Source organism: Peromyscus maniculatus, chromosome 13, assembly GCF_049852395.1.
Source record: "Peromyscus maniculatus bairdii isolate BWxNUB_F1_BW_parent chromosome 13, HU_Pman_BW_mat_3.1, whole genome shotgun sequence".
In the NCBI taxonomy this organism is placed as follows: domain Eukaryota; kingdom Metazoa; phylum Chordata; class Mammalia; order Rodentia; family Cricetidae; genus Peromyscus; species Peromyscus maniculatus.
The window spans coordinates 51,798,080-51,825,763 of NC_134864.1; the positions used below are offsets into that span (position 1 = coordinate 51,798,080).

General features: G+C 39.6%; 1 protein-coding gene across 1 annotated transcript in view; it reads right to left on the reverse strand.

Annotated features, from left to right (window-relative positions):
- The window catches only part of Pard3b (par-3 family cell polarity regulator beta), a 978,380-nt gene that overhangs the window by 177,203 nt on the left and 773,493 nt on the right, over positions 1-27,684 (reverse strand). The window contains exon 19 of the mRNA XM_006975013.4: positions 23,671-23,781. Within this exon, the coding sequence (XP_006975075.2) occupies positions 23,671-23,781 (111 nt within the window). The remainder of the gene's footprint in view (positions 1-23,670; positions 23,782-27,684) is intronic.

Genomic DNA, 27,684 nt, shown 5'->3' on the forward strand with positions numbered 1-27,684 from the left:
GAGAGAGAGAGAGAGAGAGAGAGAGAGAGAGAGAGAGAGAGAGAGAGAGAGAGAGCATGAGCACCTGTGTGTGTGGGGTGCATATGTGCATGCTCATGCATGTGGGGAGGCCAGAAGATGGCAGGGTATTCTCTATCACTCTGCATCTTTATCTGTTTGAAACAGAGCCCTTCGCTGGACCTGGAGCTAGCCTAGTGGCCAGTAAGCAACAGCAATCATCCTGTCTCTGTTCTCTACAGCATTGGGTTTACAGGTGCATGTATGGCCATATCTGACTCTTATAACATTCTGGGGATTCAAACTCAGGTCCTCATACCCACATAGCAAGCTCTTTTACCGACAGAGCCATATCCTCCACTGCAGATATTGTTCTTGAAATGTCTCATGGGTTTCTACCCGCAAAGCTAAGGATATATTGGTTCTCCCCCACCCCCTTGTCCCCCAGTTGCTAAATGGTCATCAAGCAGGGCAAAACAATAAAGTTTGGGAAGGCTGGACAAGTCAGATGTGACCTGAAAACATTCTAACTCACAAGGGTCTAGATCATTTAACTGGTTCTTTGCCCAGCTGAGATAACAGAAAGGATTTCTATCCCAGATGGCCTAGAGACAACCAAAATTCCCATGAGGAATGTTGTTATCTATTTGATAGTCAATTGCATAATCTAAAATCATGATTAATAGTCACTGACAATTCCTAGTAGTTGTCTTTTTTTTTTTTTTAACCATGTCAAATGGCAACATTCTTTACTCCTTCATATGGCTCCTAAACACTACAATCTCAAGAGAACTGCCATGTAGTGATGGCTCTCCCGTTATTGCAATTTACATTTTCCCTAAATTTATACCTTTCCCAGACCCATTAAACTTTCGCCATTGCTAATGCATTGAGTTCCTGTAATTTGTATTCTCATAATGTGGATAAATTTCCCAGAAATGCTTAGTAAACATCTTTAGCTTTCCTTGGAAAATTAGCCCCAAAGAGGGATGGGGGTGGAGAGAAACAGCCCAGGGCCTCCTTACAATATTCTCTAATAATGTATGATTCCTTATAGAAATCCTATAGATGGTGCCCTACAAGTGGTGTCATTAAGCACTGATGACATTAAAAGATGCTCCCAGGCTGCTGGCCAGAGCACCATGGAAGAAAGAGCTATAAGAATCTGCCCTTGAGCAAGCTCTGCTGGCTGAATAAAATTCATAACTTGTTGATGTGGCTTATCCTTATTGTTATCGACATATGTGTGTGGCACGAAGCGGTCCCTATTCTTCAAAATCCCCTCGTTCATGTGTACCCTCTATTTGTAGCACTATGAGAAGCAGTGGAGAAAATAAGGCATTTTCCCTTTTATATTAAATTCTTTTTTTTTCCTGACATACATCCCTTTTTAGTCCTAAGGACTGCCAAGGGTTCTCTTTGAAAAATAAATGAGAGACCTTTGACATGGTGGTAATGCCATCATATGGAAAGGAATGAAGATAAATCCCTCGTGTTGACTGTCCGGGATATTGAGGTCTACACAAACTTCCTGGAGAGGAAACAGGAAAAATACAGAGAATAAGAGGAAACCAGCTTCATATCCTTTCCTTTCTCTTTAAGCCTCTTTTCCTTCTCTTTTGTCACCTGGAATGTCGCACCTGGTGGGTGCTCTCCTGGCCGCGCTCTGACCTTTGTGGTTAAATGCTTGCTCACACAAAAATGTGCTGAAGCAAGGGGAACGTGGGCTCCCCCCAGCAAGTGCTGTTCAGTTTCCTGTGCCATGAGGTAGCATAGGGCCTGGGCAGCCTGCTTCAGATGTGCGACCTGCCAGCAGCCAGTGGATAGAGACCCAGACGCTCAACACCCACCATGTGCACCTAGCTCACAGGTGGGGGGCACTTCGTTAGGTGAAGTCAGTCTTCGCACCTTGAAAAGAAGCAGAATGTACGGTCTTTCCTCTTCTATGCTAGTGATACAGTAGACTTTAAACAGGTGAGAAAAGTATTTCCCTCAGCCACAGTGTTTTCTGTGGTTCTTCTTAAGAGTTGTACTTCAAAGTGTGAATTTGTCCTGGGGAAACTATACTGGTACACTCCAGAAAAAAATGAGGCCCATTAACCCATTTTTCTAAATCTAGTGTTTACCCTATGACAGGAACTGTGCTAGTCTAGATGAAAAAGGCAGGGGACACTTAAGTGCCAGGTAGGAGAAGACATGGGTGTGTCCATCAAGTTCATAAACTAAAGTCTGCAACTACTTCTGACAGGATAGCAATGGGGTCTTTGGGGTCTAAGCTTAAAGGGAGCAGCTCAACCATTGAGTTTCCCTCTTGATGACAAATGGATACTGAGGTCAGGTCACTGAGAAAGCCAACAGCCACTTACATCACCAGTGTCCCTGATCAGAGACAGTCTAATAAGCTAATCCAGACAATGTCTTCCTGCCCTCAGCAACTCTACCAGAGAGGTGATTGGCAGTTAGGAAACAAGGAATGAGTCCATTCAGTTCCATGGGCTGTTAGGGAAAATTATTATAGCACGACTCTTGGTCTACACTGGAAAGTACCAGAGGTGTGAGGGGGACTTTGTAAAGGCCCTTATACTACACGCATATTATATTAAGATTTACAGTGAGGGTATTTTATTAGACATGATGGATATCTGTACAGGAGTTCTAATTTTGGATCTATTTACAAGACCAAGTGATGGTGTGCTAGGTGGATGCTTTTGGGCGCTTATTCTTAGCCCTGTCCAATGGAATAGGGGTCCATCACTCAGCTGACTTCTTAATTCTTTGTCTACCCTGTGATCCTGGGACTAGGTTTTGTATCTAACACAGGACATCTCTTACTAGGGAAGAAGGGTAGGCTTACCTCTTACTGGAACTCTAAATTGCAAATGTGTCTGTGAAGTGTTGGGTGAAGGAAGGCCTGGCCTTGTTTATTGCAGTTATTAGCATGGTAATGCAAGGGTCTGGATTTTAAGATGTAGGTAAACATCCTTTACTACCCTTCATCCCTTTAATCCCTACCTGAGATTTAGATATCACTTAGATCATACCTAATATCAGTAAAGACACATCTTCTTTAGAAGTAAAGACATGTGTGGTTAGCCATCTCACTTCAAGGAGAAGCCATTCTTTAAAGAGCAGCTTGAGTGAATCTCTTATTAAGCACTGCTCTGCTTGGAATACTCCCAGTCCCCCTTTATCATATACATCACATCTAAGCTATGACTTATATGGTGTACAGTTGACAATTGTCTCCTCTGTGACTTCAGTTAACATCACTCCTTTCCCATAATTAGGAAGCTCCAACCTTGCAGCCTCCTCTGCTCCAGGCTTGATGAGCACTTTCTGCCCATGCTGTGACTGTCTATTTGAGATGGAGCCTGAGTCTCCTTGTGGCAGACACCATGCCAAGTTCCATCTTCCAACCCCATTGCTCTGTTTAGTGACTTTATGCATTCATTCTTGATATCTCTTTCTTATTCACCATGTAAGCAAAGGCATCATTTACCTCACCTATTGATAGAATGCATAAATATAGCACAGTGGCTGGCAGGTGATGATGGGAACTGAGGGAAGATGAGTCCGATACAGAAGACCAAGAATGGGTTGGAGATGTACTTCCAAAATGAGGAAGGGGGCACAACCAGAAAGAAACACAGGGGCCCAACTAAAATGTAATCAGATAGAGTGATAGAGCATTCGGAAGGAATTAGCCCGCACGATACCTTCTCTAGAGACCAATGTAACTGACTTTGAAGATGTGGTATTAGGAAAGGACTGAGTGAACATTCCACATGGCAACCCCACAGTTCCAGTGGAGACATGGACTAGGTGTTACAACTATCCAAGCTACTCCCAATGTGCATGACTGTAACCCAAGAAATGACACCCCCCAGGGAGAATTGTGGGTTTAAGAGAGGCTGTCGGGCCATTTTCTAAACAAAGGTATCTTCTTAGCCTCACTCCAAACACATTATACAGCACACATTTCTTTTTTGCATTTTTAATAAAGCAAAACTTGAAAATGAGCAGCAATCCTTTTATTCCCCCCTCAGAAAATCTGCAGTGACCTGCTTGCAAATAATACCCTGGAAGTATCCCCGAAGAGGCTCTTGGTTCATTAAAATAATCAGCATATTCTGATATGCATTCGTCCCTGAAATAATAACAATTCACTTTCAATAAATTAATTATGGTTTTAATGAGCAAAATTTACATTTATATTTCTGCTTTAAGATCTTCGTGGGAGGCACCATCCTCACCCACGCGGTGCCACTGAAGCACAGACTTCTGCAGGGGAGACCACAGCTGCAGACAGCCATGCAAACCCTGCTGCTTTAGAAATGGAGAGACGGGATGCGGCAAGGAGGTCACACAGCCCAGTATGGAGACCGAGCTCCCTTCTCATTTTGTGTTCACGAGTAAATCATTTAGCCTCTGCCATTTCTAAGTGAAAACTATCATAGTACCAAACTTGGGGGGGGGGGGGCGGGCGGGAAGGGCTAACTTAAACACAAAGAACCCCACTTTAAGAGTGCTCTGGGACGTTAGTACCAGGTGTTGCCAATGGCAACGGCCATCATGCAGGCCTGATGGAGGTAAGGGGAGGGAGCAGTAAGAGAGATGCCCATGCCATCTTCCCATGCCCACACAACTCGTCCTGAGAGTGTCCACACAGTTTCTTTCATCTCCCTCACAGATCTACTTAGAACCTTAGGCAGCGCACAGATACTTTTAATAAATGCTACCCAGCCTGAGTTGGCCAGAATGCTCAGGGGACCAGGTGTGTGGTGGTTAATTGAATTTTCTGCTTGGTGGAGAGTAAAGCAATAAATGCTTTTGGTTTGAAGCTCTTGGCTGCGGATCTTTCTAAAATATATTAATCCTTTAACTTGCTTTAATGGGACTCACTGAATAGATTTTTTTTTTTTGAAGAGTGAAGAACAGACCTTACTGGGAGCTATGTTCTGCAGCTCCAGCTCTCACCCTACAGTGCCTGGGTGCTGAGGAACGACCATCGAACTGGAGACCAGCCATGGATTCCATCCACTCGGCCCATTTGCCGGGTGTCCACCATGTGCTTCACCCTGGAGAACGTTATCTTATTTTTTCTTGACTCTCCTGTCTTTTCCCTTTCCGGTATAATGTGCAGACAATGATAAATTAAAGAGGCCCCTTGACTCACTGGAAATTTATATCCCGATCGACCTTGTATAAGTAGATACTGTCGTAAGTTGAAAATGCAATGACTATTCCAAACCTACTGAACAGTGTAGCTTAGCAACACACAGCACTGCTGGGTATCGGCTGCTGGTCCTGGAGAAGAAGGGCTCCCTGGGAGCTGTGGCTAGATGCCACTGTCCGGGTGCTCAAAGGAGAATTGACTGTACCACATAGGGAGACTTGGGGGAAAAGTCTGAATTCACAGCATGGTTTTCTAGTGAGCATCTACTGCTTTCACACCATGGTAATACTGAATAGTTGTAAGTCAAGTCATCATGATATGTAATCTGGTTAACTGAGTCCAGATTAATGAAGTCTGGGTGTAATTGCTAATTTGAAAAAGTTAGGAAAGTATGTGTGAAAGGTATACACTATGAAAGTACACTTTCTGGTGGACCAGACAGAATCCTTCAACTCATGACAATGTGTGAGACAAGATAAAATGATAAAATAAATAATAGTTGCCTTCTTCAGTTTTTCAAAATTAAAAATTAGAGCTTCTTTTGTCTGCCTTGCCCTTGGTTACATTCTAACAACACCATACACATGTAAGACACAGTATTATATACAATTAGATGGCATATAACCAACATATTTACCTATATATGCATCTATATACAGATCGACCTCCAAATATAGCCTTGCAAATTACTAAAATTAGAGTTTATGGGTAAACTACATTTTCTGTATGTCTCAAACAAAGATCTTCAGAAATACATTTTATGACCCATGCTTCCCTGCTTGACTCAGATAACTACTAGATGACTACTATTTTTTTTCCACGAAGCTTTGCTCTAAGCTTTTCACCTGCACCCTGCCAACTTTAGAGAAACCATGCAGAAAACACTCTGATGGCTTGGAAAATCCCTTAGATTTTAAATAAAAATTTCCCTGAGTCTTAAATTGCTCTCTAGTTAGCAAAAAAAAATATCATGTATTATTGATAGGATTAAAAACTTAACTTTTTAAAAAGTCTCTTTTAATTTGCTGCACAGTTAAGTTGTACTTCATAATTGAATTTAAGGACTTTGCTGCAAGTGTCTAGAAATATTGAATGATAAAGAGGGTCTGTTCTCTTGTTCCAACTATTTTCCTGTGTGTGTCTGTCTTCTCTGTGATCATATAACAATTTCATACTCTATTACAGAACACATTGTAGTCTAGCTTTACCATTATGAAATTCATTGTGTTCTCCTTTTTCTCTTACCCATGAACTTGTTGAGGACACATCTTATGCTTTACTTCTTGCTATTTACCCCAAGTGCCTAGCTGCTCGGTTCACCTTTGCACCCAGGCTGTAGGCCGTCACTGTGTTTTAAGTCACAGTGGCAGAGTCTTGTATAGCTCATCACATTGCACCCACCACAGAGAGGGAGAAGGTAATGGAGGAATGCATGGATGCTCAGCTGGCTTTCTCTGCCTCTTACATAACCGAGAATCTCCTGTATAGGGAATGGTGCTACCTAGTGGGTAGGTCTTACCATCTCATTTAACAAAATCAGGATATATTCCCCCATAAGCATGTTCAGAGGCCCATCTTCCAGGTGATTCTAGAGTCTGTCAAGTTGAAAATTAACACTATCGTACTGAATTATTGAAGAGGTTAGGCCAAAAGTAACTTTAAAAAGTCACAAGTGATTCATAGCAGGAAATTGACTATTGAAATCCTTGGACTTTATAATTTTTATATAACTTCAATTTAACATTAAATTTAAAGTCATGATAACATGGTCCAGGGTAAAAATTTCAGAGATCTAAATATATTAAAATATGTTAATTCTCCAGATCATTATAGTATTTATTCAAAATATTTTTTCTTCCTTTCTTTCCTCCCTCCCTTCTGTCTTTCTTTCCTTCCTTCCTTCCTTCCTTCCTTCCTTCCTTCCTTCCTTCCTTCCTTCCTTCCTTCCTTCCCTCCCTCCCTCCTCCCTCACTGTCTTTGTCTCTATCTCTATTTCTCCCCCTCTCTCCTTTCTTCCCTCTCTAGTTCCCTTTACTTCTTTATTTCTCTACACTGGGTATTGGAAAGAGGGCTTGGTAGACAACACCACTGAGCTATGTTTTCAGCTTCAAATCTCTCTTACATGCCTTTAGGACCGAAAATGTGAATGACTCACCAGAAATGACAAAACATAGGTAGTTTTTCCTGTGAGAAATGTAAAATAAATGAATGAATGAATAGAAGAAAAAAGAAGGGAGATTTAAGAGAACAAGAGGATACAAAATGGAATCAATGGAGGGTTGCTTAGGAAGACATGGCTTGCAAGGCTGAAGTGAACATAAATCCGCTGGACCTCAGGATGAGGCCCTAGGAGCCAGTGAGCTCCCAGAGGAGGTCCTGCCTGAATGGCACTAAGGACTGCTATGCACAAGGCAGATTAAAAAAAACAACAACAAAACTTTTGCTCTATAGCAAAAGGTAAGAGGGGCTGGCATGACCTTCAAAGCAAGGTTTCAGCATGTAGGAACCAGGCAGGGCACTATGATGGGAAAAGTGCTAAGATATGCATCCCATAAACCAGACTGCGCTCCCCACCTTTAGGATCTGAAGATAATCACTTGCTTGATACTGTCTCCTCTCAGGCAGACCCTGAGAATAAGTAAGGTGGTCTCACTTGTTTCTACATCCTGAAGGTCTTTGTCCAGTTTATTTCTAGGTGTTCTTGAGGGGCTGTTGAGGAGGCTCGACAGGTAAATACCTCTGCTGCCAAGTCTGATGACCTCAATGTCATCCCTGGGATACACATGGTAGGAGAGAACTCAGTCCCACAAGCTGTTCTCCACCTTCCACACAGGTGCAATGGCACACACACACACACACACACACACACACACACACACACACACAAACACACACACACACAACAAATGAACAAATAAATAAATGGAATAAAAATAATTTAAAAAAAATGAAATTTACCTAGGGTTGGAGATATGGTTTTAGGTTATCTACAAAATTGTTTTGGATTACCTACAGGAATTTCAAATTGCTTCCCAGCAAAGAAACTCTCTTCCTTAAACATCAAAACAAGCCAAACAATAACAACAAAAACTTGGCATCCTTTACAATATTTGTACCTCAGTGGGTACTTAACCAATTTTGTAATGCACCAATGGTTCATTATTAATTTTCTTAGTGTATTGTCTTAAGTGCCTGAGCCAGCCTGCTGCACTGATTTTAGAATAATACCAACTCCACATCCAGGCCTGCTGTGCATCTGCCACACTCATGGCCTCAGCATGACACAAATTCCCAGAATCAGAAAGACTTTCAGACAGTCAAGAACTCTTCATACTAGGATGATGTCCTCAGATACCATGACATACTAAACTAAAATGTAATAACTCTTAGGCTATGCTTGAAATAGTTTCTCATACTCTTTCATTAAGGTGGCACACGCCTTTAATCCCAGCTCAGGAGGCAGAGCCAGGTAAATCTCCGTGAGTTCGAGGCCAGCCTGGTCTACAGAGTGAGATCCAGGACAGGCACCAAAACTACACAGAGAAACCCTGTCTCAAAAAAAAAAAAAAATCCTGCTTAGCAGGCAATGTAAAATGAAGATATAAATACAACCATAAATATGCCTGTGGAGTGTCTCTGTTTTTGAATGCTCTAATACAGGCATAAAGCATATCACATATGCTTCCCTCATAGTCTCTGCCTGATTCCTATGTGCTAAAACATAATACATAATTCTCTGAGAACTTAAATTTCTGATTGTTCCATAGTATAATAGTTTTGATTTCACTTTAAAAGAATCCTTTGAACTCAGAGGAACTCAAACTTATTTGAATAAGAACAGTATGCAGCAAAAAAAAAATTTGAAATTACCGTGATTGTCTTTATTAAATTATATTTATTTCTTAATTATTTCACTAGATGGTATGAACTGATCATGAATGGTACTGGGCTTTCTTTTGTTTCAAAACAGAGTCTTGTTATGTGGCCCAGGCTGGCTGCAAACCCATCATCTTCTTGCCTCTGCTTCCTAAGTTCTGTGACAGACAGCAGATAAGACCTGCATTTTCAGCTTGTGTCCCAGGCATATTTTAGGCAAGGTGTGTTTGAGCATAAAGTCTGTTTTCTTGGCCCTGAACTTTGCTTGCTGGAAGATGAAGAGTTATGTTTCCTCAAGACTAAACTGCCCACTTCTGTGCTATTTATTCTGTAAAGTGATCTCGCTTTTACATTAAATCTCCCTGTCAGGTTCTGTTTGTCCATTCTTTAAAACTCTATTTCTCGTCAATACAATTGATTGTTAGGATTGGGAAAATTATGATACCAATCTTTTAGTTTGCTGTATTAAAAAAAATCTTGTATGGTTATACAGTCAATTTGTATTTAATACCGTCAAAAGTAGCAAGCTATAATAAAAACATATTTTTATAATAATGACACTATGTTCCTTTTCTTTAAAAGTCAGAATATTTAATCATCTGAATATCGCAGATCTTTTTTTAATATGCACTTGTTTATTACAAAATGAAACTCTGAAATTTGAATGTCCAACTCGTAAATTATCCTATCTTGACTTTATTGCATCCACTATAGCCAGATTAAAAACATATGAATTACATCATACATTATCACGATGCAATGAGTTTTTCCTTAAACAGAGCAAACCTATTAAAACATCTTTTATGGTCACTCAGCTGAAAACGTATACTTTCTTGCAAAGATGAATGATTTGTTCTGAAAATATCATATATTTGTGTGTGTGAATGTGCGCGTGCATGCGTGTGTGTGTGTGTGTGTGTGTGTGTGTATCCACACTTGGATGTTTCCCTGCCTATCCAAGCTTCAATTAGAGATTGCAAAGCATCTTAGGTATTGAACAAATATCAATTATGTCAGTGCCCTTGGTGTCAATCTGTATTGGAAATTTGCCATCTTTTACATCTTCCCTGATAGAATTTTTAATTAGCTGTTGATTCTGTCAATAATGGAATTCATTATTATTTTAAATATGATTTGTCTAAGCCAGTCCTCATCTACTCATCTATTTACTTTTTAAAACTGGTGCTAGTTGGTGCAATTTTTAAGCAGAACCCAGCATGCTCTCAAAAATAGGCAAGATTTTTAGTAAGGTATTTTACTACATGATTACTATGTCCCATTGGTTATTAATATTTCATATATTTTAAAAAAGTATATGAGTAACATTAAAATTCAGATTTTTTTGTATGTTTAAGCCAGTCAGGGCTTTATTTACTAAATATCTACTCTCTACTAAGATGGAAGGAAATTGCCAGGTGGTGGTGGTGCACATCTTTCATCCCAGCTCTTGGGAAGCAGAAGCAGGCAGATTTCTGAGTTTTGAGGACAGCCTGGTGTACACAGTGAGTTTCAGGACAGCCAGTGCTCACAGAGAAACCCTGTCTCAAAACAAAAACAAAAACAAAAACAAACAACAAAGAAACAAACAAGATGAAAGGGAATGAAACAAGCAGACATTAGCACCTATGCTGCAAGAGAAATAGGACCTCGGCATGAAGAGAAGACATGCAATTTACAGGAGAGGATATAATAAGGAATGGCTCAGAAGATAAAGATTCTCCCACGGTGCTAACACGGACTGTAGTCTGTGCTGGTTGCTCTCTAGTATTGCCTCCTGGGGGGAGCAGCTCTGCAGCATCTGGTTACTACCCGGCTGTCACAGCTCTTCATGCTTGCTCCCTGAAATCTGTACCATGAATTCTGACTGATTCAGCTCAACAGAGTCCACAATGAGATCCTTCTTTGGTAGAGAATAAGCTAAGGACAGTGTGTCTCTTTCTCTTCCATCTCATCAAATTCAAAAGGCAATATTTACAATATTGAAATGAACATTCCTGAAAGGAAGTTCAACTGGTTGTATTTAAACAAATGAAAAAGGATGAGGCCAAGGGTTCAATTGAAACAAACAAACAAAAACAAAAACAAAACCACAAAGACAGCTCTCTGGTCCTGTGGCATTTTCACTCATTCATAAAGCAGATGGATTTCATTCATTGTGTGGTCTTGTCTTTGAGGATCTGCTTTAGTGATGAACAGTTCTAATAGACTGGCCATTATGCTTCAGTGATCCAGTTCCACTAACCTATTAGAAGCTGCATCTCTTAAAAGAGCTTGCATCTCTTGACATTTCATAGCCTCTGCAAAGTCTTATTTCAGTAAACTAGACGGCTTTGTCAACCGTTTTTTCAGTCTATTCTGCCTCTGAGTTCCATATAAGCAATTATTCACTTAAAAAATAAAATTTAATTTAGGAAATTAGCATGGTTTTATATATTTCTATCTATCCATCCATCCATCCATCCATACATCCATCCATACATACATACATACACGTATCCATTAACAACTGTTTATTATTTATTCTGTGAAATATATTAGATAGTGAGAGAACTGAAAGAATGATTATGATGTGGTCCTAACCCTAAGACATAGAAATCTCGTCATAGATAAAGCATATTTGAAATTACAAACGTGCATAATTCAGCGTAGAAAAGACAATACTGACAGCAACCGGCACAGCTCTAGGTACTTGATCATAGGAACTTTGCAGGAACCCTGAACCTTAATAATGCTGTGCTGATTCAATATCGCCCCAAAGAAGCTATCAGAATGGCATGTTCAATAAACTGTGAACTTGCCTTGAATGAGAATGAGCCCTGCTATCCGACAGTGTTGGGTTCTAAGCCTGCCTCTTCCTTATGCCATCTGAAAGGTTATACATACTTTTCTGAAACTTTCTCATTCTTTGCTTTCTCCTTCTGGAGGAAAGAAAGAAAGAAAAAGAAAGAGGAAGAAAGAAGGAAGGAAGGAAGAATGGAAAGAAAGAGAGAAAGAGAGAGAGAGAAAGAAAGAAAGGTTGACTTAGCCCCCTTCCTGGGGCTATAAATGTCAAGAAACATAAGCTCGTATGGTCCAGGAATAGAAATTATGATTATGAAGTGGGAATGATGTCACAGATACATTAAGCCAAGGTATTTGTATTTGGACTGTTCCAGTAGGCAATAGGCAGCCATTGAAAGTTTTGGAGGAAGAAAGGAGTGACTTTGATCAAATCCATAACAGGTGGAGCATGCCTAATATAAAAATCCGAAGTGTTCTGAAATTCCAAATGTTTTTGAAGATTCACACAATACTGATAACTTTTTGAATTTCGGGACATTTCATATTTGCAGGCTAGGAAAGCTCAGCTGGTAATGTCTCTACGTATATTCCAAAAACTCAGAGAACTCCTGTATCTGTAATACTTCCGTACACAAATATTTCAGCTAAGGGTCATTCAACCTATATTACTAACCTATTCACCTTAATCTATAATATTTAACAATCTCTGCTCTAAGAAATGATATCTTAGGGCTGCAGAGATGATCCAGTGGGTAAGAGCACTAGCTGCTCTTCCAGAGGACCAGGATTTAATGCCCAGCACCCATGTGACAGCTCACAGCTGTCTGTAATCCCATTCCTAGAGAATCTGGTGCCTTCTGGATCTTTGGAAATGTAGGCACAAGGTGCACAGGCATCCATTCAAATACTCATATACATTGAAAAAAAAGCCGAAAAAAAGTCATGAGTTGACAAATGATTAAATACTTGTTAAGTTCCTCCAAGAACATACGTATGCATAATACTTTCCTCCAAGAACATATGTATGTATAATATTTCCCTCCAAGAATATACGTATGTATAATATTTTCCCAAACAACCCACTACTACTACTGTTGTTTAAAAGTGACCTGTTGTTGAAGTAGACCTCTAGTTCATAGCACAAAGCACTCCAGCTTCCTCATTTCTCAAAGATATCAGAGGCACAAAGCAGAAAGAGAAAGGGTTTTTTGAGTCTGGAAAGGAGGTCATATTGTTATTATTATTAATTTTTATTATATCATTATTAGAAATTAGTCTGAAGGCACTTTAAAGGCATAGTAAAATCATTGATTAAATTACAGGGCAAAGTCAGGTGGGTAAGAGGGAATGGAAGGGGGATAAAATATCATGTCACTTCAGTTTCCACCGAAGACTAGCTTCAAAGTGTGAGCAGCCCAGAGTTAAGATCTCCTTCATAATGCAGCACATAGAGGAGAAATGCAAATGTCAGGGTTTTATGGGTTTGGTGGCTGTGGTTACAAGTGTTTCCTGCAACCACACACCCTGTGCACTTGGAGGAGCTGGCAGGAACTCTGCCCATGTGTGTCCCTTCTCCTTGCATTTGTTTTCATGCTGCCAAGCCCTGGCTGCCGACCACACTCCCTCGCTACTGTGCTGCCGTCCCGTGCCAAGCTCGCTACCACCGGTGATCAATAAGAAACGAGGTGATGCTTCTTGAATGGACGTATCTGGCACCACTCCCGGCTGGGCCAAGTCTGCACTCGAGTTGGCCTTCTTCGTTGTAATGGGATCCAATTCAGTAACGTTCACAGATGGCGAGGCTCAGAGCATTCCAGGCTCCAAAGGCTACCGAGTGGGTAAGTGGGAGCTTTTATCCCCAAAGCAGGCCGGGAAATAACACCCAGTGCCCAGAGTGAACCAGGTGCTGGCTTCCCAAACACTACTTCTCATTTTCCCAACAATCAGAGAGACAGACAGCTTTCTCACTCCTCACCAGATGAGAACCTTAAAGCTTGTGGCCATAAGGTTGTATGGTACTATGTGCGTACCCAGTCAGGTCTATCACCAATGCCCTACCCACTCTGGGGCCTCAGAACCTTTTCTTTTGGCCACATGTATCCTCTAGGCCATAGGTAGCCGAGTTGGTTAGAAATGTGGTTATATTAAAAAGTCACTTGGGAAATGCTTTCAAAATATATGTTCTCAGGTTCAACTGCAGAGCTCTTACATATCTGGAGTACATTTCTATCTATATTGGTATATGCATATTATCTATTTATCTAACAGGGTTTAAACATTTAGAGTATATTTCTACCGATATTAAACATTCTATATTATCTATGTATTTTACATTGGTCTTTTCAACTTTGGCATAACTGACATCTTAGGTAGATACTTTTTTTTTTTTTTTTGGAAGAGGGCTGCCCCACACATTGGAGGATGTTGAGAAGTGTCTTTGCTTTCTACTTCATAGATGCCAACAGAACCTCTCCAAACTGTGACAACTAGGAAGTGTTCTGACCCCTTGGTGAAAAGACTACCCCAAGTGAAGGAGACCCAGAGATCTTCAAAGTTTCTTAAGAAATATGGAAAAATCATATCCACAGTTTCTCATTATAAATCCCAGGCCTTGGTCATAGTTTCTAGATAAAGGATGTGCTGGTGGGGTGTAGGGAGGCAGGTTCTGGAAGACAATAAGCCAAGCCCTCTGTTAACTAGGAAAGCTTGCCAATGATGTGAACACTACCTGACCTTGCCTTGCAGAGCGGATGTGTTGTCGTGGAGGCTTTCCAAAGCAGGATACAGTATGAAATGTGTCCAAATAAGAAAAGATGATGAGACAGCATTCTAGAATATTCTTTGATTTCTAAAAATCTGATATGTCTGTAGCACTTTTAGTAAATTAAGTTTACTATTCCAATGTCCAGTTCCAAACAGGTCTACAGCAAATGTTCTGGAATCATTTAACTTTTATGTATTTATAAATTTTGGAATTTATTTTCTTCTAAAGATATTAGCAATTAGAAAGCATTTTCCCCAAACAAAATACATAAAACAGACCTTTAAATATTGTTTTTGCCATTTCATCTCATGGTAAAAAACCAGGGGCAACATGAATACATCCCTAAAAGTGTTTTACCCCATACTGTAAAAACAAATGATAACACAGGGGTGCTTAGATGTCAATTCTAGTCTTCAAGTGGCTTTCTACCAGTTTACACTCCCCAGAGCTTTCACAGAAAATGTTCTCCAACTCTGCTACTGCTAGACACACTCTCCATTCAAACATAGCTCTCCATCGACACAAAATTTAGGGGGAGTTACCAGTTTGCTGATTATAGCAAATATACTTTATTTAATATGTGTATATTAAAACCAATGTCCTGCATCAACCGAATTTTAAGAATCTATTCCCGTTTTAAACATTTGATCATATATTCTAATCATATATTCTAAGCATTTCTGAGAATCACTCTAAGTAGTTTAAAGTTTTCCTTAGAATAGATTTCAACAGTGCTATGCATATTCTAATGTGATATGCTAGTCAGGATATATTCATACAGGAGCATTCTTTTAAAACAATGCTCAAGGGGTACACTTTATAGAAGCCTCCCTAAATGACTATTGGAAAGTGTGCCAGTCCAGTGATTCATTTTATGTATTAATCCAGCTCAGCTGACAAGTAGCTGCTAATACAGCACTTCTAACATTGATTCAAATTCCATAAAAGGATTTTGGCTCATAAAAAATGCTGGCATGGCAAGTGGATGTAGGTGTTCCCATCGCCTGTCTATAGGAATATGGTAATGTGCCAAGTTTTGTTGGTGACCATCAGCATTTCTAAAAAGACAGGTGTTACAGTCACCAGGCATAAGTTCAGAGATTACATCCAGCCATCCACATTGCGCCTGGGTCTTACCCTTTGCCCCTGGAAATCAAGAGTAACCCTGAAAGATTCCCATCGAATAAAGGGCGATGGGGAGCTGTGACCATGACACTATTGACTGTGCTTTTCCTCCATTTTCACACTCTACCTGAGCACAACAGAAATCAACACCATACAGCATGACCTCTTCCCAGTCACTGAGGATGCTTAGTACCATGGAAACCAGCAAGCTAATCACTTCCTTCTGTCAGCCTAAAAGGAGAGCTCGACCTTGTCCTGAGAAACACCATCTAGTAATGTTTTTCATAACTTTCATACAGTGGGATGATCTAATAAGAGTCTACAAGTAATTAACTGGGTCTTTTCTAGCCAACCAGAGCCAGATTCAACACACGGTTTTATCAGGATTCTAAGAGAGCCATAAATTGGGGCATTTTGAAAAACTGGGATCTAATCCAGTCCATGATCTGATCAGGGTTCAGTGGTAATAATAAATTGGGACTATTAAAACTGGGAACCACTCCAACATTTTATTTTGCCCAAACCATGGGACCCGGCAAATTCTACTGCAAAAGACAGGGGTATTCATTGACAAGTCAAACCATGCTGAATTAATCATTTGTATGTAACCATGCCAAAACATGGCTGTTTTCAACAGTTTAAACTGTGCCAAAGATTAAGTTCAGTAAATAATTAATTATCAAGAGTCACTTGGCAAATTAAAGAAATCAACCTTCTGGTTTCTTTAATAAAACATCTACTTCTTTTTTAGGGTAAAATAATGACAAAACCCTATCATTTTATTTGTTGCTCCTAATGTATTTCAGAGTGCAATTAATATGTGGGTTACAGTTAAAATATTAATTCACGATGTAATCTTCCTCAGACTATCCTGTGCATCTTCTTTTTTATTTTTTCAAAAAATTCTAAACAAATGTTGGATAAACTATACTCTTATTCTGGTCTTCATTTCAATTTCCAGTAACATTAAAGTCCTCCATAATTAAATAAAATAAAGAGGGGTTGGGAATAGATTTTCACCCATTTGAATTCTCAAACTATAAAATGGTTTCTGAATGTTTTTATACCTCTAAGATACATTTCGTTTATGTGGGGAATTTGCAGCTGCATAATTAAATCTTGGTTTGCCAAATATTAAAAACACATGTATTGATTCTAACGAAGGGAACACAAACAGCCCAGCCGATAAGGTGAGGGAGAAGCCTCTTGCAGTTCTTGGAAGGCGTCCTGAAGGAAAAGAAAACCAAGAACCTTGTATTCAGACACCGAGACCGATTAATTTTCCTCAATCTTAGCTTCACTCTCGCTGGCATTCTGTCCAGGTCTGTTGCTGAGAACAAGACCCATATGTTTTCAGTCTTCTCAGTGCTGAAGCTGGACACATTGTCGCCCCCTAGTCTCCTCGGTTATCTGCTCAGATTCTAATATGATCCACACAAGTGATGTTTAGTTAATGTGACCAATGATCTCCCAGCAAGCAAACCTTGACATGGTGTAAGTGGGACAGGAAGGTCTTGGAATATGTACCTAACTTTTATGTTTTTTTAACTTTTTTATTTCTAGTTTCAGTAAGAGGCTGCATTTAGTGAATTTTTATTTCTGGGTCAATAATATGGGACTTTAATGGAAACCAGTCTTTGGTGTCAGTGGAAATATGTTAGTCAATACAATAATCCTAAATAAATAGGGAGTGGTGTGTGTGTGGCGGGGTGTTTTTCTTCTTCAGCCTGTCTCCACCTGTCTTGAGACAGTACTAAGAAGACAAATATTTAAGTACATAACAGGTCCAAGACTTTAAAAAAATCATATTTTACAAGAGATTATAAGCTTAGTTCTTAGAACTCAACAACTAAAATTAATGACATGTTAAAAACAATCCTGCTGTCAGCTCATGATACTAATTTACATAATCTCAATGTGTAGAAAATGCTAATTTAATTTAGCCAGGACAAACAGTCTTTGCATATAATATTGAGTTCATCATCTAGCAGGGAATAAAGACCCTTAGAACTAATGTTTTATTATGGCCTGTTTCGCTGAAGCATGGACAAAAATGATGAGTTTATTTAATGCAGGGTTTCGTTGCATGGACCGTTTGACTTGGGTCAAGAGGGGACACATCATAAACTCAGGAAATCGAAGGGGGATGAGAAAATCCCACTACACAATCTTGAGTGAGAAACTTGGCCTTGCACACCCCAAGAAGAGTGTTATATACACTACATGAATCAGCGCCTTGGCAAGTTCAGGAGAGCTTGCTTTGGAAATTCAATGTGGATTCTTCTGGACTTAGATTTTTCTCAGAGTCTAACATCTGGAAGAGACCCTAGAGATCATCCAAGGAAAAATTTAGCATTAATGATGCTTGTGATTATTTTACTTGGTATATGACTTAATGTATTTCATTTGCAAGAACTAATATTTTATTTATTTGAATATGTATGCATATAATTAAGACAGGGAAGGAATACATCAGTGATTGAGGTTAATAAAATTCTAATATTTACCTGATGAACTAAATCTAGTCATTGGCTTCTTATTAGACATTTTAAGTGTCAACAAACTCACTGTTTCATAATGTATTCTAATGTTTAGGGTGTTGCTTTTTTATAATGCTCTACTAGTATCTTCAAGTAAATAAATAAACAGATTGACAAGTAGGTAAAGCAAAAGGGGATGATAATGGTGCTGTAAATAAGTATATTCTCTCCTGTATCTGAGTTATTCAAACACACAATGCCAGCTGAAGTTATGACTGTGTTTCTCTAGGTCCTTCAGTGCTGTTCAAGGATTGTAGTGTAGAGTACCAATCTCTATGTGCGACAGAGACTCGGCCAGAGCAGGTGTGATCTGAGCCGTGTAAAACAGGAATTACTGTTTCTTCATTTTGTACATGAACTTCCAGTAATGCAGCCTAGGACGGATTAAGTTTTTGGCAGGCACATCCCCATGTTGACTCATGCTCCACTTACCCCCAACTAAAACCATCAGGCAAGTTCTTCATATATTTGGTATTAAGTCAAACCTTCCACATCCTGTGTTTGTATGGCTCATTTCTGGGCCCGAATGTAAGGCTTTACATTTATTCCTATTAACTTCTTTCCTTTTGAGTCTCTCCGTTCTTCCAGATGCCTCTGTCATCATATACAGTCAGCCTCTTCAATGCCTTGGCATTCATGGCTGCTCAGCAGGCCACCATCACTAATGTCAGTACTCAGCAGGCCAGCATTAAAATAAATGTTCAAGAAAAACTATTCTTGCACGCTTATATAGATGGAATGCTCATTGGCAATATTCAGGCACAATTTCTCGCACAACTAATAAACCTTCTAGAGTCATGTTATTTAGCAAACAGTATTTTCTGCATTATCCACAGGATACTGTGAGATGATACAATTTCTGACACCCAGAAAGTTTCCCTTATACTGTGAATTCTAGAGGTTAGAAAGGTTCTTAACCTTGCATTATTGATATTTAGATTGGATAATTCATTCTTGCAGAGGATGGAAGTTGTATGCATAGTAAGATGTTTAGAGATTTTTACCTAGTAAAAGGCAGTGAAAACTCCCTCTCCCCCAGTCTTTTGCAGTAATGACTGTCAGAAATGTCTCTACACATACCAAACTTCCTTGGGTAAGCAAAATGGTCTCTTCCCATTGAGAATCAGCACTCAAGACTCTGCATTTATATGAACTAATCTACTTATCTACTAATCTACTTATTATATGGTTTTGTTAACATGGTCATGGTAGAGTTATAGGTAAAGTGTTCGCAAACACCAATCATTCCTATATCAGGAATTACATATGCAGCTAATTTATAAAAATATATGAATAATAAGGAAAATAACATGACAAATAAATGGAATGGGGATAATATAATCCTGATGTTTAGAACAAAGGTTAGATTAATACTTGGGCAAAGATAGAATAAGAATAATTCCCCAAGAATTGTGTGGTTCGAGGTAATCTATAAGGATGTTGTACCAGGATGCTTATCAAAGTCTATCTGGAACAGTAAAAATATGTAGGCAGAACAATTGTTTGACAACAGAAGACAAATAATTTATTATGCTAATCACACAGAATACTCAGCAGTGTTCAAAAGGACATGTTTTAAAAACATAAATGGCATGGGAAAGTATTTGGAATATCATGATGTGAAAATATATCTATGTTACCTATGCAGCATGGATAGCAAGTTTCCAAAGGATAAGTAAGTATAGAAAACAGATTATAAAAATATTAACCACAGCTATGGGATTGTGATATAGTTATTCATAATTTCAATAATCTTTATATTTTTATGCTTCCATAATGTTCTTTGTGAGCTTTTGAGTTTCCCCACCCCTGTGATATGGGGTGTTAATTCTAAAGCAATGTTTCTTACTTAACATGTGGGTCAAAGCTCCCTGGAGGGATCAAATGATTCTCTCACAGGAGTCACCTAAGACCATTGGAAAACACAGATGCTCACATTGTGATTCATAAGAGTAGCAAAATTACAATTATAAAGTAGCAATAAAAATAATTTTATGGCTTGGGGAGTCACCAGAACTGTATTAAAGGGTCGTAGTGTTAGAAAGGTTGAGAACCACTGCTCTAGAGAACATGACTCCTACTGGCCTAGGTACACTGAGAAAGACTCTTCATGGTCCTGAAGAGCACATTAGGTAGGATGTTTTGGGGAGGCACATGAAGGAAGGTAATCATATTTGTAGATTGGGTCACAGTCTTCTTAGGGAAAAATTCTGTGTAGCTGGTTTCTTTTAAACTCTTTGGGGGCCTACCACCCAGCACCCAAATAAATACATGGAAACTAATTCTTACTTATGAATGCCTGGCCTAAGCTTGGCTTGTTCTAGCCAGCTTTTCTAACTTAAATTATCCCATTTCTCTTTAATTATGTTTTTCCCCTGGGCTTTTAACCTTTCTTTATTCTATATATATCTTTCTGTCCTTCTTACTCCATGGCTGGCTATATGGCTGACCCCTCATCCACCTCTCCTTCTCCTTTTCTTGCTCCTTGCTCTCTTCCCTAGATTTCTCCTCCTATTTATTTTCTCTGCCCGCCAGCCCCACAAATCCCTCTCCTGGCTAGCTATTGGCTATTCACCTCTTTATTGGATCAATCACACAGCTTTACAGAGTTAAACAAATGCAAAATAAAAGAATGCAACACATCTTTGCATTAAACATTAACATTAAACAAATGTTCCACAGCATAAATGAATGTAACACATCTTAAATTAATATTACACAACAATCCTGTGTATCATTTTCATAAAATAAGAAGGCCTGATGTCCCAGCTGCATCCTATTCCTCCAAGCCAGTGTTTCATGGGTTTGAGAAAGCCAAAGAGTCACTTCAGATTTAACTATGAAGTAAAAAACAGTTCCTGGACCACAACTCTCAACATTTAGATTCTTCAGGGTTGAGTGGGGCTCAGGGATCTTCATTTTTAGAAGCTCTTTTAGCAATTCAGTTGGACACATGTGGTCCACAGACTATGTTTTATGGTTTAGTTTAAATTCTTTTTTTCCCACCTCTAGTTTGGGTAATTTCTTTGCATTGGTTGTGCAATGAAGGGAGTTGATTTAGACTTTTGTTGGTGTATTGGTAAACTAGTTTCTCAAAAAAAAATCCATTTTGAAAGTACTTTCTTTTTATCTGTGTACCCTTTTCAAAGAGCCAATGGTCAAAGCAGCTCATCCAATTTTTGAAAATTTAAAAACTGGTTCTGACAAACTGTTATTACCAATGTTATACAGTATGTACTTTATTTAAGGGCTTCAAATACTTTGAAAATGGTTAATGGAAAACTATTACACCCCCCAAGAACTATGACAGAATTAGTAAGCAATAAGATGACGTGACTCATTTCAAAGAAACAGATTTTGATTATATTAAGAAAAAAGGACAATAAGAGCATTTTATCATTACTTTCTATTTTCATTTCCCCCCCATAGCAACTAATCATAAGGAATAGTACTCTTGCTGAGATCTGCGAGAGCTGTAAATTGGTTTCCTATGGATGATGGACAGTCAAGGAACAGCACTCCAGGGTTGTGAGCAACACCACATGTTCAGCCTCCACTTCCACCCTCCGCAGTCCTCATGGTCCTCAACCACTGAGTGTTGACATGCCTCGGCCATTAATTCTAAGCACCCAACCCTAAAATCAGCCCCTTCAACTTCTTCCTCAGCGCTCGATTGAGACAATGCTGTTGTCTGTAGGAAACCTGTATTGGATCTGTTTTATGTGTTCATGTGTGAGAGGTGGCTTAAGTGCAGGCTAATAGTACAGTTCTTTCAATATTTTCACCAGACATATTTTAAGGATATTGGTCCTGAAGCCTATACAGTCGGCTGAGGCAAATTTACAGCTTTGCTTTTAAGAACAAAACTCCCTCAGGTGCCTACTTCCTAAAGGCAGAACTAGAAAGGAAATGAAGTCTTGCTTAAAGACAGCCCACCTGATTTTATGAGTTATCAATTTTCTAGCTGGCACACAGTCCACCCGCTACTGGGAGATTTTTACCCTCATCTCAAGCAAGCACCGAACTGCAAAAAATGTCCAGTCTGCATTCTAGCAAACAGCTCAGATTCCTGAAGATGAGTCATGGGACACAGTCTCAATAAATGAAGTCAGGGGAGCAGCACACATGTATGATGCAGGCTCCTAGCATCGATGTCTCTGCTAGTGCATGTGTTGAAAATCCATGTCTGCATCATATTGACATTCCAGGATTACAGAATCCTGGGCTATGATAAGGAGTACCTTTCTTGTCTTTAGGGGAGCTCTGTCAGGTGGCTAGTCAACAACAATGCGGAGCACTTGATTTCCTTTTAACTGCTCTGGTGACCCTGGAACCAGAGCTTATCAACTTCTCAAGAATGAGAAAAAACTAAAGAGCTTCTCCCCTCCCTCTCATTGGTAAAGTCAGTCTTCTCAATGGGAATTGACTGCTAGATGGGGTTAAAGGTTAATAGGAGATACTTCAGACTACTGTGTGCTAGAAAACACAGTGAATAGATGTGGTTCTCATAGTACATACACTACATTGGTGAAATATAAGAATGGAGTCTTAAAAACCATAAGGATAAACTTAGCTAATGAGTAATTGAAAAACTGGATACATTGGACTTCCTCTGAGAAATCACAAACAAATACATATGATTAGATCCAGCTCTGCCTCATCTTAGTCTTTCTCTGAGCTTTATTTTGTTAGGAAGGCAAAGAATTTGCAGGAGCTGTATGAATATTCAATTGCATGTTTTAAATGTTTTAAAGTCAGATATTTACACATCTACTTGGGAGAAGTGCTAGAGTTAACATCAAAGATGTGTGAAGGACCTCTCGTCCAAATGGAACACAATGCTCCTCAAATAGGAGAATTCGGCCCTCACAAACTGCCATTACTGCGGAATATGAAACAGGCCCTTTAACAGATGGACAGCATACTTTTCAGCTTGCTGATAGCCTAATAAAAGACAGTAGCTTTTGAAAAATGGAGGACAGGGGGACATGTACTTCTTAAATTACATGACCCAAATGGAGTTAGCAGAATATAATTAAGAAGGGCATACAGCAGGCTGTCAAAAATGAGGAACAGACTGGGGGAACTTGAGAGTTCTAAACATCAATATCAAAATGACCTTTGGATTAGCAGTGAAAAAAAATCATTCTTTAAGCCATGGGAAAATATGCATTGCTGGAATCAGAACTGAGAGTAGCATAGTATGGGACTATCGGTACTGATAAAATGAAAACACAACTGTGATTTCTTCTTATAAATAGAGTCCCTGGGCAGGTGGGTCGCTTTGTCAGGAAGGTACCAGCCCTCTGCTAGGCTTCTTAAAGTAAAATCTTTCCTGATGGTTACTGGGAGTTATGGATTTAAACACAGATTCCATACCCCACAAGGGAAGGCCCTGAGTATTTGCTTACCTTTCCCTCTCTTCTTTCATTTTTTCCAGCTCTTCTTCTCCCTGGTGCCCGGGCTTCTGGGTACCTTTCTGCTCCACCTTTCCCACCTTATCATCTTTCTTCTTTCCGAATCTAGAAGGGAAGGACAAAGTTCATACCTCACACTTTTTCTTTGGCAAATGTAAGATATGAATAACATGAGCTCATTCAGCTATAATTCTTTATTCTAAACAACACAAGAACAGTAGCATGAAACAGAAGTAAAATAAGATTACAAAAGCGGGAAAATAACACAGTTGTTGAATTTTTATTTTTTCTCTCCTCTCTTTCACATATTTTTGTATCAAGCATAGCGTTATGTGATTAAAGGTGAACAATTCTGACTATTAATCAATGAAGAATTAAAACACAGAGTGATTACCATTCATATGTAACTAAAAATTGAACAATATTCTAATGATACCCTCCAGAACTTCAGTCTATTGCCATTTTAAGGTAAAATAAATGAGATTATATAATTACAGGTAACAAGGGACCTTACTGAATACTCAGTTGAATGCTTTCCTTTTATCAGGGAAGGCTCAAAACCTCTTGGAGAAACAGGGTGGGGTGGGGGGAAGGTTCTGAGCATTGACACACACTTCCTACTGGTTCTGTCTAGGCCTAGGATTAGAACTCTACACTGCATGCTGTTCTCTTTTTTCCAGGTCACATTTACTCTACAATACAGCCCCCAGTTCCCAAGTTGCTTTAGGTTAGTGTGATTAGCACATCTGTCACATCTGTAGCTAACTGCACATAGCAGCAACTGTGCTACATTATAAGAACATCACATTTCCTCAGCATGTGTAGGAAAACGACATCCACACCGCTGAAGTGAAAGAAGGTTGTGGCTGAACTCTAACTAGGACCTGTCCATAGTGTGACAGACCACATGAATGAAATGATCAAAGGAAAGTCCATCCATGGTGCACATTCTTCAGTGTAGGCAGATTCTTCTGAAATCTTTTTATCTTTAAATATTTATTCCTTTTTTTATTGAATAGCAAATTTTAACTTTTTGTGTTAGCTCCATATATTTTATCTGTCTGTTGGCTTGTCCATCTGTCCATCCATCCATCCATCCATCCATCCATCCATCCATCCATCCATCCATCCATCCATCCATCCATCGATCCGTCTCTCTGTCCATCTGTCCGTCCATCCATCTGTCCATCCATCTATCTGTCCATTCATCCATCCATCTGTCCATCCATCCACCTACCCGCCTATTTGCCACCTGAGAGTTCTTACAAATTAGCAGTGCTTAGCTAGCTCTCTTCCCCTTCCCTCATGACAGAAATTAGAATCTCTTTATGTGAAGATGTGACATCAAATTTGAAGATGGTCTTATATTCTCTCCAAACAGAATCACAATTTAAACAAAAAATTCACTGAATGAGCTCTTGTTTATGTTTCCTTTAGAATTCCTCTTTGGGTTGTATTTCAGCCAGGGAAGAGGTTGCTAACAAATGGCAACTCTGAGCATCGCACCCGGGAGGCTCATGGCTCAGCTAAGCCTGCTGCCAGCATGGCACAGGCCACAGAAATGCCTCCCAGGCTTGACCCTTCTCCCTACTTTTCAACTTACAGTTTCAGTTAACCAGTCTGTTCTCATAAACTCCCATCATTCACCCTTATCATCTATTACAATTTTCTTGCTATGTCAAGTCTTTCCTGGAACATTGGTCAACTGTCAGCCTTAGTTTCATTAGTTAGCTCCAAGGTCCTATGTCCATATATAAAATATTTTGTATTTTATACAACGTGCTTTGATCATATTCACTCCCAACTCATCCCTCTAACACCTTCAAGTTCCCCTACCTACCTGCTGCTCAGCTTCATGCTTTATTTATTTGCTTTTTTATAACTCATTGGTACTAATTTGTGCTGTTCATATACTCCTGGGTGTGTGGCTATTCCTTGGAGAGTGGAAAACTGTTCCCTAGAATAGATTCAGGGCCTCAGTTAAGGGTGGGGGCTCACAACCCCCTTTTTCCTTCCTGATGGGTGATGTTGTTCTGTAGGCTGTGAATATGTGTTGCTCTGACTGGTTGAAAAATAAAGCTGTTTGGCCAATGGTGAGGCAGAATAAGGTTAGGCAGGACATTCTAACTAGAGAGAGAGAAGAAGGAGAAAGAGAGAACAGAGGAGACGCTACTAGCCACTGCCAGGAAAAGCAAGGTGTAAAAGTACCAGTAAGTCACAAGCCACATGGCAAAGTATAGGTTTGTGGAAATGGATTAATTTAAGATATAAGAGCTAGCTAACAAGAAGCCTGCCATGGACATAGTTTAAAAATAATATAACCCTCTCTGTGTTTATTTGGGTCTGCAGGCTGCGGGGCCAGAAGGTAAGAGAGCTTTGTCCTGACCATGGGCCAGGTGGGACACAGGAAAACTTCTGGCTATACCTTCATACCAGAATATTGATTGTTTTGATGCTATTCAGGTCTTATTCAGGAAACCACAACTGCTGTGAGTTTATGAGTTCAGTGGTCCTGTCATGACCAGAAGATGATGTCTCACTCCAGTCCTCCCCAACCTGTGACTCTTCCTCTCTTTCTGTACCTCTTCCACAGTGTTCCTTGGGGGTGTCATACAGATGAGTCGGGCTCAGCACTCCACTGACTCTTTTTCTCTGCACCTTCACCCCTCCTCTCTTTCTACCCTGCTCCACTTCTGATTCAATTCCTCTTCCTCACTGATGATATGACCTGGTATCATTTATAGAAGCAGCTAGAAAACCAAGAAAAAATGCAGACAAAAGTATAAGAATGTCAACTTTCAAATATAATTCAGATATGCTGATATAGTCAAGACCTCGCTATAACCTACAGAGCAGAAGATATCTAAATAAGATTTCCATGAATAGATTCTGCAGCTTCCTAGGCTGTGCTCAGAAGAGGCTTAGGGAATCATTCTTACTCTAAATATATTCATAGGAGAACTTAGCACCTTCGCACATCACTTAGATAAAGAATTCTTCTCCCAAGATGCCATTGAATATAATAATGTTTGGATAGAAAATTCAAAACATTGGAGAGCCAGGATAGAGAGGATGCCTTGGAAAGTCGATGGGAGCCGAGTGTTGCCAAAACTATAAGCCTGCTCCCCTCCACCCATGTCCTGTATTTTATTAAAAATTTGGAGGTTTTGGATTTTTCTGAGATAAAAGCAGCCTTGTGCTTGAAAGGTAAAAGAAACCTAGTCCCTGTTTACCTTCATGGTTCTCACCACACCCCAGGCATAGTTTTCCTTTGGTATCTAAACTATTTCACTCGAGCTGCAGTTCAAAAGTAGCTTGCTTGGCTCCCACCACAATGAAATATGTTTGACTGATAGTTTTAACTTCTGTAAAGTATTTTTTTTTATCAAGAACTCCTCATTAAATCAGCCAGTTCCACAACTATTATAAATATTTCATTTGAAGTCCATTCTATTTAAGTTCTCTACCCAATAAGAAATGCAGAAATATCTGCAAAAATTCTCTTCAAGGTTACAGATCACATTGTTTCACAGAGTCTGGGTGGTTTGGGAACAAAACTAGGGTATAATGATCATGAAAAGGGCCCTTCCTTAAAAAAGTGAAGAAACACAAGCCCACGGAGGAGAAGTGTGTCCTATGATCACACTGATTTCTTTTTCCAGCTTTGTAGTCAGATGACTTTTTCTTCAGTGGCAGAGGGAACCGCAGGGTTTGAGCGGCGAGGAGGAAAGCATCAATTTGCTATTTCCTTTTCGTAGTGTCTCTCTGGGAGGTCATTTCACAGCATCCATGCTTACCCACGACACAGAAAGGAGAGTTTGGGATGTTCATTTCCCCATTAACTATTTTTGTGAGAGAAGTCACGAGGCTGGCCATGATCACTGCTTTGCATGCTAGAGGTTCGGCACAGCCCCTGCATTCCAGGCCTCTCTATTTGTTGCCTTAGAAATGTGAGAGCTGGTGATTCTGGGCTAGGTGCCTTAAGGAAACTGCTTAAGGTTAGCCTGG